General features: G+C 42.4%; 1 protein-coding gene across 1 annotated transcript in view; it reads left to right on the forward strand.

The window, feature by feature from the left end:
* UBXN7 (UBX domain protein 7) overlaps positions 1-4,551 on the forward strand; it is a 24,461-nt gene extending 19,910 nt beyond the window's left edge. Inside the window, exon 11 of the mRNA XM_009285013.1 lies at positions 3,757-4,551. Within this exon, the coding sequence (XP_009283288.1) occupies positions 3,757-3,918 (162 nt within the window). The 3' untranslated portion in view covers positions 3,919-4,551. The remainder of the gene's footprint in view (positions 1-3,756) is intronic.
* Positions 4,552-11,041: the final 6,490 nt, after the last annotated feature.

Genomic DNA, 11,041 nt, shown 5'->3' on the forward strand with positions numbered 1-11,041 from the left:
GGTGGGGTTGGTGGGGGAGGTGCGGGGGGGGGGGAGGGGGGGGGGGGGGGGGGAAATTGCCTTTGTTATACCATCATCTCGCTCAAAACAAGTGGAAACGTAAGGTTGTAGACTGCCTGCAGTACTACACGTGGAGTCCTGGGACTGAAATATAAAGACTGAGGAACACTGTCAGAGCATCACTCTTACTGTAGGAACCACCTTTACTTTCAGACCTTCATTCTTGCTTTGTCATAGCATTCATCGGTGTATAATCTTTTTCCAAGTACTCTTTTATATCTTAATTGCTTTTTGAAAGCAGTCTGTTACATAAAGTTGTGTGTATTATTAAACATGTAGCACTTCTGAATACTTAATTTATTTAGGTGATACATAGGTGAAATACTGATATATTGCTGATAATTCTGACTTCTGGTTTGACTCCTTATATGGACTGTGGTAGTTAAAGGAAGTTAATCTTAGCATGTGATTTCCTTTGCTGCCTCCTGCTCTACACTCAGCAGAGGAATTTAGGTGAGTCAAGGTTTGTGGGTAAAGGTACCTTTTTATTGCAGAGCTGAACAGGCAGCTTTTGTGCTCGTGTCATGTGATCTTTTAAAGTCATTTCAGTCAGATCAAGATTGAGTCTCAGATGTTTCTTTGTGAGCATCATTTCTGTGCTGATTTTTTTCAGCCCTTAGTTGCTTCCATTTTAAAGCTGTCCAGGACTATAAAAAGAAATTGTTTAAGGAGACAGTTGCACTTTAGAATTTTTAACTGATGATATGATGTTGCTCTCCCATGAACACTGGCTGTTTTTAAAAACATGTTTTTTAATCATTGCATTGTTGTCGATTAAGAGCGGCCTCTTTACACTCTGTTATCTCCAGAATGTGCTTATGCTTCCAATATTACCGTAACCCCTTTTTTCCCCCCCAGGCCAAAAGAAAAAAAAAAAGGCAACACTGCCTTTTTATCGAAGCGATTGCTCGTTGTGTGCAATTAAGTAGCTGACTTCACTCTGTTCAGCAGCTCAGCCCTTCATCTGCATTGCTGACTGGTTGCCTGAATAACTTGTTGTCTACCAATTGTTGTAAGGTGTGCAGGAAAGGTTGGCCTTTAAACGGGGCAGGGGAGAGATGTGGGCGGTAAACTTAATTGAGTTTTTAAATACAGTAGTTTGTAAAGGAATTTTGATCATCCTTGTTGCCTGAAAAAGAAGTCAAAGCCACTTACTTGTATTCCTCATCAGACACAGGCATTGTAATCTGCAAAGCCTGTTGGAGAACAGTCCAGGTAAAAGAGGAGGTTGGGGCAATAGTCTCCTCATACCAAAGGTTTGTGTGTGATTTTGATGAATCCAGAAGAAATCTCCATGCAGCTGCTTTCCTGGCTGTTCTGCAGTCATAAAATCTTGGAAAAGTCCAGGTTGAAAAGGATCCTTGGACATCATGTGGTCTAACCCCCTGCTGAAAGCAGGGCTGTAGATGGGGTTATCCAGGGCCCTCTCAAGCTGAGTTTAGAATACTTCCAGCAAGGGACATTCTACCACTTCTCTGGGCAACTTACTCCAAAGTTTAATTTCTCTCACAGTAAAGAATTCCTTTGTTATATCCAGATGAAATTTCCCCTGGAGCAACTGTGTGCGTTTTCTCTTGTCACCGTGCATCTTTGTGAAAGAAATGCCTTCATCTTCTCTGTATTGGAACACTGTGATGATATTCCCACCAAGCCTTTTGCTTTCTAGGCTGAACAAAACCAAGTCCTTCAACCTTTCTTCATGTACCAAGGCGTGACCTATACTTTAGTAATTTTGATGGCCCTCCACTGGATCGTTGACAGTTTTTCCTTGTCCCTCCTGAATGTGGAGAGACCAAAACTGAACACAGTATTCCAAGTGTGGCCCAGCAGAGTGGCATAATCACATCCCTTGATCTGCTGGCCATACTCTTGTTGGTGCAGCCCAGGTTTGCTGTCACTGCTGCAAGGGTGCACTGCAGACACGTGTTGAGCTTTGTTGATGAGTTTTGACAATCTTTCCATGAGAACCTGGATCTTGACTCTAGGCAAGCAGCAGGCTTGCGAGACTCGGAGTTAGGTCAGCAGTTGGGTCCCTCAGCCCCCTGCAGAAGGAGTCCCCTCCACCAGTGTGCACTGCTGCTTCTCCCTGCTGGTTTTGACCTGTTGAGTAGGACCAGTGGGTCCAGTTGTGTCTCCCAGTGGAACTTGTTTGTCCTCCCCATTTATTGCCAAGACTTTATATTGTTTTTTCAACTGATTTTTTTTTTTTTTTTATTTTTTTCCAAATGAGGGGAGAGCTGCTGTTTTGCTGCCACAGGTTGTGAGTCTCCAGGGTGCCTTGTCCTGCAAGTTGCTGTCCTCCCTGTGTTTGAGTCTTGCTTCTGGTCATCCCATTCTGTCTGTACCGCAAGCCCTTGCAGTGTTGCTGCCAGCATCCTGCTGCTTTCCTGCTCGTCTTCCCTGATGCAGCAGAACATCCTGATGTCTTCCTGCAGCTCCTTGACCTCGTGCTCCATCTGCATTGATGCCCCTGAAATACTAGGAAGAGTGCTACGGGCTGTTGTGGGAGACCACATCCTGTGTCATGTCAGCACCATATGACCAACAGCTTTCCTACTGGAACACACACTAAAATGAACAGCCACCCAAGTGATCTCCCGAGCCACTTGCCTGTGAGCTGTGGCAGTAACTGCCAAGTGCTTGTTTGCTACCACTTTCTTCTGAGTGCTGGGTCGCTGTGGTCCTGAAGTGGCAGCTAAATAGCAAGGGGAAGCTACTGGAATAATTAGTACTAGTAGAAGCTTAATACTGCTAGCTTACCTCCTTGCACTTAATATACTGGCATAAGTTGCCCACCGAAACTATGTGAACAGTATTGTTGGGACCCCCTTATTTCTTCATACTTTCTTTTTTATTAGATATTGTCTTTTTTCCCCTCTTAAAAAAGCTATGACTTTTCATTCTGCCCGAGTCCTGTTCTGTTGCTGTAGCCCCTGCTGTTCTGCCAATCTCCATTTCTCTGTCCCTGTCTATTTGTACTTTACATTCTCATCTGCTGTGTTTCCTGATGAACTTGGGAAATTTCTCATTGTAGCATGGACATTAGCTCTTCTTGATATGTCTGCTTGTTGGGTTGTGAGGCTGATACCCCTTCATCCCAATGCCCTCTGTTTCCTGCCCCAATTGCTATTGTAGGCAGAGAAGTCAATGAATTGAAAAGAACTTTAAAAAAAAAAAAAAGAAAAAAACCTACCCAAATCCTCATGCTTCTTGAAGGCAGGAAAATACATTTTTAGTAAAAATACTGCATTTATTTTTGTCAACATTACCTGACAAAAATGCTTCTTTGGTGGCTTTTAGGTTTAATGTAAGGGTAATATCTGATAAACAAGTGAGGGGGCTTCTGTTTGGGGCACTTAAGGATTTTTTTTTTTTGCGAATCTTCTTTTACTGTGATTTGATTGTGTGATGTGGAATTCGGCTTGCTTGAATTAAAGTACTATTATGTATGTCTTCTGTTTAAAGAATCAGTTAGGTAAAGGATCACTTGGTAATTAGTTTTTATGATTATTCTTACCGTGTGTGGGTCAAATTAGATATTGAAGTAAAAGAGGGTCTATACTATGTGCAAAATTTCCAAATTTCCTTTGACTGTGATTACAAACTTCCTTTTCTAAAGGAAAACAGGATTTTTTTTTACATTCTTCTGTGTTGTTTTGAGTTATATGACACTTCTTTGCCTTTCTTTCTCTCCAGGCTCTGGTGAAACATGTCCAGTCAAAAGGATACCCCAATGAACGCTTTGAACTTCTCACCAACTTCCCTCGAAGGAAACTCTCCCACCTGGACTATGAGATCACGTTACAGGAGGCAGGCCTGTGTCCTCAAGAGACTGTCTTTGTGCAGGAAAGGAATTAGCACCGTGGCCTGAGTTCTCCCAGCCTTCCTCCCCTCTCCTCTTTGCCTGGGACACCAATTCATAAATATGCAGTTGAGGGTCATAGGATTGCAGTGCTGAAATCAGGCAGGCAGCTGGCTGGCCCTTCTCTCTCTTCTTCCCTTCTCCTGCTCTAGTGACCAAATGAGAGTGTTCAGAGTTTTATTTTCTTCCTCAGCCTGGGCCCTGCGGAGAGCATTGGGAAGAAAATCTTGCCTTTGTTTTCATGGAATTAAGTAAAACGGTGATCTGTGTATCCAGTATGCTGGAGCTTGGAGTGGCCATAATACACATACCCTTCTTGCTGCTATTCTTAAATCTGTTTTGTTTAATTTATTTTTGAAAATAGTGTGTGATAAGGCACTGAGTCATATCTCTGTGAGGAGAGAGTGTAATATTCAGTACAGTCTTTCCTTTGTTTTGATTCTCTACACGAAAGGTCTCCATTAACCTTACAGCCTTCTTAAGGATTCACTTATGTAACGCTCTGTGACAACTTCGTTTTTGGGAAGGAGTTGGGTTGAGCTGTGGTGAGATACTTTGTCTCCATCTAATTTAAAGGCTTCTAGATTGCATGCATGTTTTCCTCCTGCTTTAAATGCTGCCAGCAAACATGGTAAAAAAAAACCAGCCAACCAAAAAGAAAAAAAACCCAACTATACTCTATATGGGGTTGACTGCTTGGCCCAGAGGGAAAGCTGTGTGTCTGGTGTTGGAGCAGAACTGACTCCTTGGTAGAAGTAGGTGGGGTTTCCATTTGTTTTCTCCCCAACATCCCCTAAGTGTCTCCTTTTTTACGTTCTCTCAGGATTTTCCAAATGGTGATGGAAGGTGGCAGGATACTGTAAAGATCTTGGACTCTCTGGAAAAAACCTGTCATAAAATTTTGACAGTTAGTTGGCTTTTTTTCTTTGCATGGTGTTTTGTTTTGTTTTCCCCAAGAGCAACTTGCTTTGCAGGGGCTTTAGAGCACTGACTGTGATTGAGCAGGACAGCAAGTCCTAGGCAGGTTTTCTTTCATTAATTAAAAACATACACAGCCTTGTCAAACTGTGGAATGAATTAATGCTTTATAAAAGACTTCACAGCCTGGTGGCTTGAATGTTCTAGGCTGCTTTTTATTCTGTTTTCATGTTCAACTACTGTCACTTACCTCTAAATCTGGAAGGCTGTATGGAAAGCTACTCCTTTATTCAGGCTTTCTTTTCAGCTCTGGAAGCTGGCACCAGAAGTCATGCAGGCGTATCCGGTGCGTACACTGGGCTGTGCAGAGTGCCCTCTTTTTCCAGTGTCTTCTCTAGACATTAAGGTGTTGATCAATTGGTGTTACAGTAGGTATTACAGTGGGATAAAAGTTAACTAACACAAGCCATCCTCAGGGTGGATGTTGAATTTGTGTATTTACAACTAAGAACTCAGTTTAGTGTGCTATTCATCAGTGAGGAATAAGGCATGTGAGACCTACCATAACAGCTAACTTTTTCTGCAACTGTCAGATGATTATACTTGTTAAAGAAAAATACTTTAGTGGTCACAAATTTACTGTAGACTAAAACTTTTCAAGATATTTTGCCTTTAATTTCATACTAGCCTGCATACTTCGGAGTCTTTAAATGTAGGAAATCACAGAAAATGTCTTGCATTCCCTGTGATAATATTAGCTCACAGCTGTCCTCTGCTCATAATTGAGGTTTTGCATGTAATCACAGAATTGTATAAATTGATTTCCCTTCTACACAAAAACTATTTTGCATTCTACTGCAAGATGCAGTATCAGGAAAGCAAAATCTGACCACAGTTTCCTGATCAATGGTTGATATGACATCGGATGTCATTTTTGGTTTGTAAAGAGATCCTGTCGTGGAGGTTGCTTCCCAGCATTAGAAAGTGAATTGCAAGGCTAGCAGAGGAGGGGGAGGGGGGTGTTGGTGTTTGGCCTGTGAAGCAGCAGTGGCACCTCTAGACTGAAGGATCTTTTGTGTTTCTAGGATATCCAAATTCATAACTCAGACTTGGACAGATGAGAGAGCGGGACAGAAGGAAACCCTTTCTGTGTAGGTCTGATGCCTCCCTAAGTAGCTTCAGCTGTCTAGTTGAAATAACTCACTCTGACATTTGTTGCCTTGAAACTCATTACCTCTTCTGTGGTTACCCACAAGAAAATTAAGGCGGTCTGCCAACAGGATGCAGTACCCAACACGTGTGTATATTCCTTTTGAGTCCCTTACGCAGGCTGGGATGGGAGCATGTTGACCTTTCCTGCTCTCCTGCCTGTTCCTGCCAGTGTAAGGCAGGGAGCCTTTGCGGTTCCACTGATTTCTCTTTTGAGTTGTTGCTGGTTGGCTGTGTTTGCTGGTTGGAGGGCCAACTCATTTTGGACAGGCTTGGGTTTGTGTCCGCTCTGGGAACATTGTTCCACATCAACTTTTCTAGCAGTTGAGTTAAACATACAAAATTGACGCTGCCTTTTCAGTCCTAGCTCTGTTTTATTGGTAGCTTCTCTTCTTCCCCCTTGCCCCTCCCCAGTCGTACTAATGTACGTGGGGTTAGGCTGTGATATGTTGAAGCAATCTGATGTAAAATAACTAACAGCTTTATCAGCAGCGGGGAAGAGGGGAAACTGCATTGCAGGCAAGAGCATGAGCTTCTTGCATCAGTTCTGCTGCTGGAGAGATTGTACACTGTGTGGTCCCATACTGTGAACCTTCCTTTCTTACACCCTCTTTCAGAGCTCAGCGCCTGAGCTGCAGGGCAGCGGGCAGCTGGCAACTAACTTTCTTCTCTGCTCAGCCGTAAGGAAAGGAGTAACCTTACACTCATCATCTTGCTATCAAAAACAAAACTGGGAGCCCATGGTTAGCTTTTCATTGATTTTGTTATGCCAAGAGCAGCTCAGTCACCTCTCTCGCGAGGAAGCAAATGTTGCACTTGGCTGCTGCAAGTTTATTTTTAAACCATCAAGAAACATGCCTCAAGCACAGTGAATGGTTTTGCCTGCTGGTGTAGCGGGACCAGGAGTGCTTATGCTCTCGCTTCTTTTTTTCTTTCTTGAGGTTCTATTTAGAAAAATACTAATCTTTTTATAACCTAACAGGGAAAGAAGAATGTGAAGTTGAAGATTTACATTGAAAATGGCATTTTTCTTCTGTGTTGCAGTTCCTAGTAATTTGTTCTGCTCCAAGAAATGATGAGCCTGTTTGTTTTGTTTCGTTTCTCTGGCACGATGTGTTTTTCCTTCCAGTTTTCTTTTGCTTTGGTCTGTGAGCAGGAGGCAGAGGAAAAAAAAAAATCTAAGAAATATGCGTTCCTGCATGTGGCTCTTCTTTCCCCTCTTTCCCCCTTCTTCCCAGCCCAAATAAAAACAGTGCTGCAGCACACATGTCAATCGGCTGTGCTGTGGTGGCTGAAAGCTGTTCAGAAACAGCACCAACCAGGATACAGCCTCTTCAGATCTTCATTCATGTTGAAGCCCTTTGGACTTTGGAGGAATGTGTTTTGCTGGCCTGAGGAACGTGGCTGAAAACATTAACCAAGTCATGCCTGCAACAGCTTGTAGCAGTGAAGGTGTAAGCTAGTTGGGCTCTAATTTTAAAGAGCCTTTGTCACAATTGCTTCTAGGTGTTAAATCTGAAATTCAAATTGCTTTTGACAAGGTTGGAAAAAATGCCTTAAATCTGATTGCAAAATAAGATGTTGAAATATGAAGGACAAAGGAAAAAAGTCCTTCAAAGGCTGTGGTTTGTGGCTTCCTATGGGTGTTGCTTGGCCATAATTTGCGTGTTGTGTTGCAAGGACTGCTATGAGTTTGGAGGAGCAGAAGTGCATGTAGACAGTGGAAGTCTTTCTGGGTAGAGAACTGAACAGAGCTAACGTGTTTCAAGCTGTAGCTTCTTGCTGCTTGTGGATAAGTTTCCTTTGCATGTGCTTTTCATCTAACAGTGCTTTGGTTTGACATTTAGTGTCTAATTGCAGCTCATAGTCACAATCTCAACCAGTATTCAGAAGGCAAAATGAGTACTGGCTTTCCCTGCCAGGTGCTGTTGACACATTTACTGTTGGCTTCCCACTTGTGATCCTTCAGAGGCCCAGAGAAGGATTTCAGGTCTTCTGATGATATGTGCTCTAAGTGAAGTTTCAACCTGAACAGCATTCCCTACTGACATAAAAAGGGCAGATAAAGACGGTGCCAAACATTTCTGGGCATTCTTGCATTATTTTTGTTAGGCTTTGAATTAAGGTCTGCGATTTTTACATTTCTGACATTCATGGACTGAAGTATGTTGCCCTTCCTGATAAATCAGATAAGTTGACTACATCAATATTAAAAGAATGTGCATGTATGTGCGTAATAGCCTTGTAAAACGTAGTTGTCTATAAAAAGGCAGCCAAAGGTACCATTGTTCCTAAGTAGATTTAAACAGCAATTTTGCATCAGCATACTTTCCAGAGCTCACTAGATCTGCTGCCTTGCTATTACAGGAGAATAACACCTCTCGTCTGTAAAGCACGTCCGTTGTTTGCTGCCGCAAACAGCTTGTGTTTCATGTGGTCCACTACTTTCATAGATGCATTCTTTAAAGACTACCAAATTTATATACTCATCTGCACCAGCTTATACCAGCTTCCACTTTTACTGGTGCTACGGTTTGTACCCTTGCAGAAACTGGCAGCTGGTTTTAGTATGTGTTTTAATAAATAAATCTCACTGCTGAAGGGCCTGAGTTCTCAAATACACTTTTTAGAAAACTTCCACGTAATTGTGTGCTTTGCTGTTTCAATAGTCCAACATCTTTGGACTACTGAAAACTTTTTCATTAAGTATACTTGAGTCCTTGATGGCTAAGTGGAAAAGTTTCTTCAAAGAACTAGAAAGAAGAGCCAGCATCCTCCAAAATTAAAAGTCTTGTCTCTGTGCAGGAGGTCTTTGAACACAGCTGCCCTGTAGCAGAGGGCACGACATGCGGTTTGCAGCTTGTGCGGTTAGCTAATGACAGCCAGAACTGAGAACACGCTCCTCGCCTCTGGGAGGAGCTGGGGTGCTAGGATGCTGAATCCTGGCTTTGAGTCTGTTCTTGCTGGAGCACGGAGCTTGTTCGCAGGGATTGGAGAGCAACAAGGCCTAAACTAAAAGCAATTTTCTTTTGGGGGCAAGGCATCACTTGGGCTGTGTTTTGTCAGGTACCAAATGCTGCGGAGATGCATAAAATACGGTGTTTGTGGTTTTTTTCCTAAACCATGTGAAGAAACAGATAACATAGAGACCTGTGTGCGAATGGGAAGACGCACGTCATTTCAGGAACTTACCACTGAATTTTTATGCCTTCTGATTTTTTAGTAAATGTCACTACTTCTTGTTTAATCTCTTTTTAGTCAAGTTAGTAAAAAATAGGTAGTCCTGTATTCCAAGAGGAGGGAGGGTTAGCAGAGATGTGCTTTAGATGGGTGAAGTGTAAAGTGTCAGTCCCATAAAGACTGGGTGTGCCTTGTCTAGCTGTTTTAATAGGTTTGAGTGCAGCCTCTCCTCTCCCCCACCCTTTCTATATTTATTTTAACAGAAACTATTTTCTATAAATGGAACAGCTACTGTTTTAAAGGCAAAACAAAGGTCATGTTTTGAGCCCTATATTGGCCATCTGCGTTGTTGGAAATACCCGCAGTCGCATGTTTGGAGTTGATCTGAACACATTTGACGACCGGCTGTTGAGGTCTGTTGGTTTACGTTCTGCAAAGACAGTCTTGCCAAGGTTTTCTCTGTCCGAGCCCAAGATCTTACTGCAGTTCGGTTATACTCTGCTATCTGCTCCTGAACCGGTGAGGTTAATGGATACCCTTTCTGTGATGTTGTACAGGATGACTTTTACTCCAGTCTCCTCTTGTCCATGAGATGCTTAGTGTCTGTCTACTCCCAATAAATATAGCCATATGTATATACACACACACACACATATGCACACACACACGTGTTTTTAATCAGAGAATGCGGCACTTAACATCAGTGCCTCAACTTGCCTCAGTTTTATCTTCTGTTGTTTTACATGGGTATATTATGAGCGATTGCAGAATTGGGATTTGGTCACTGTCTTTAATTACCATGAGTGTCTGCAGTACAGAGAAAAGTCATTTTGTAACTGCTTGTTAAATGGTGCTGAGACTTTAAGGTATAGAAGGATAGATAGTAAAAGTACATGGAGCAGGGGGGCGAGGTGCTATTTTATAGAACAGATTTATATGAAGAACATCTGGGTAAAACTCAACTCAGAGACGTGGTGCCTCACCAGAGACACCAGACTATAGGATAGATGATTTTTTTAAATGAGGCTGTTTCCTCTAATTGGTGAAACTACAGTTTCAAAATTGTGACTTTGCCTGTCAGTTTTTACAGTGGTCACTTTTTTCTTCAATGATGGCGACTTCATGTGGGAGGAGGGAGAGGATTAATGTAGAAGATTTCAGCTCACTGTGCTGGGAGGGACCAAACTCAAGGAAACCTCTGATCTATATACACAACTGCTGCGTTTTTTTATAAATATATGTAAATGTCCTATTGTAATATTTGATCCTGGAAATAAAACAAACTGTTTTCAGTAGCTTTCTTCATATCTCAGTTTTTGGGTTTGGGGTTTTTGTTGTTGTTCTAATGAAAGTCTGTCCCTGCATTATATGGAGAATTTCTGAGTTTTTCCTTAAGGTTATTGGGGTAGAAGGAAAGAAAATCAAGCCAAGTTCCCTATGTGTGTGTATCTGACTTTTTAGTAAAACTGTCAGATTGGGTGCTTTTCTTTTTCCTTTGCCTCCTGGTCTGTGAATCTCGACTTGGCAGAATAGGTCCAGGTGCCATAGCTTCTGTTGAACCTCTGGGAAGTTTACAATTTTCCTACCCTGGCTGTAGCAGCTTTCATTGGCGTTGTCTCTCTTTACAAAATAAGCAGCAGAAGCTGCAGCTCAGCTGAAGAAGTCCGAATGTGTGTAATTTTAGATACTAGCTCCAGGTCTGCCCAGCCAGCAAGGACAGGGCTTGCCTGAATTTGAAGCCTGTTTGCAATATGGTGTCTGATAATCAATATGACAAAGTAGCTGACTTCAGTAGAAAGCATCTGGTTCCTG

This window comes from Aptenodytes forsteri, unplaced genomic scaffold (genome assembly GCF_000699145.1).
Source record: "Aptenodytes forsteri isolate BGI_AS27 unplaced genomic scaffold, ASM69914v1 Scaffold679, whole genome shotgun sequence".
NCBI classification, from domain to species: domain Eukaryota; kingdom Metazoa; phylum Chordata; class Aves; order Sphenisciformes; family Spheniscidae; genus Aptenodytes; species Aptenodytes forsteri.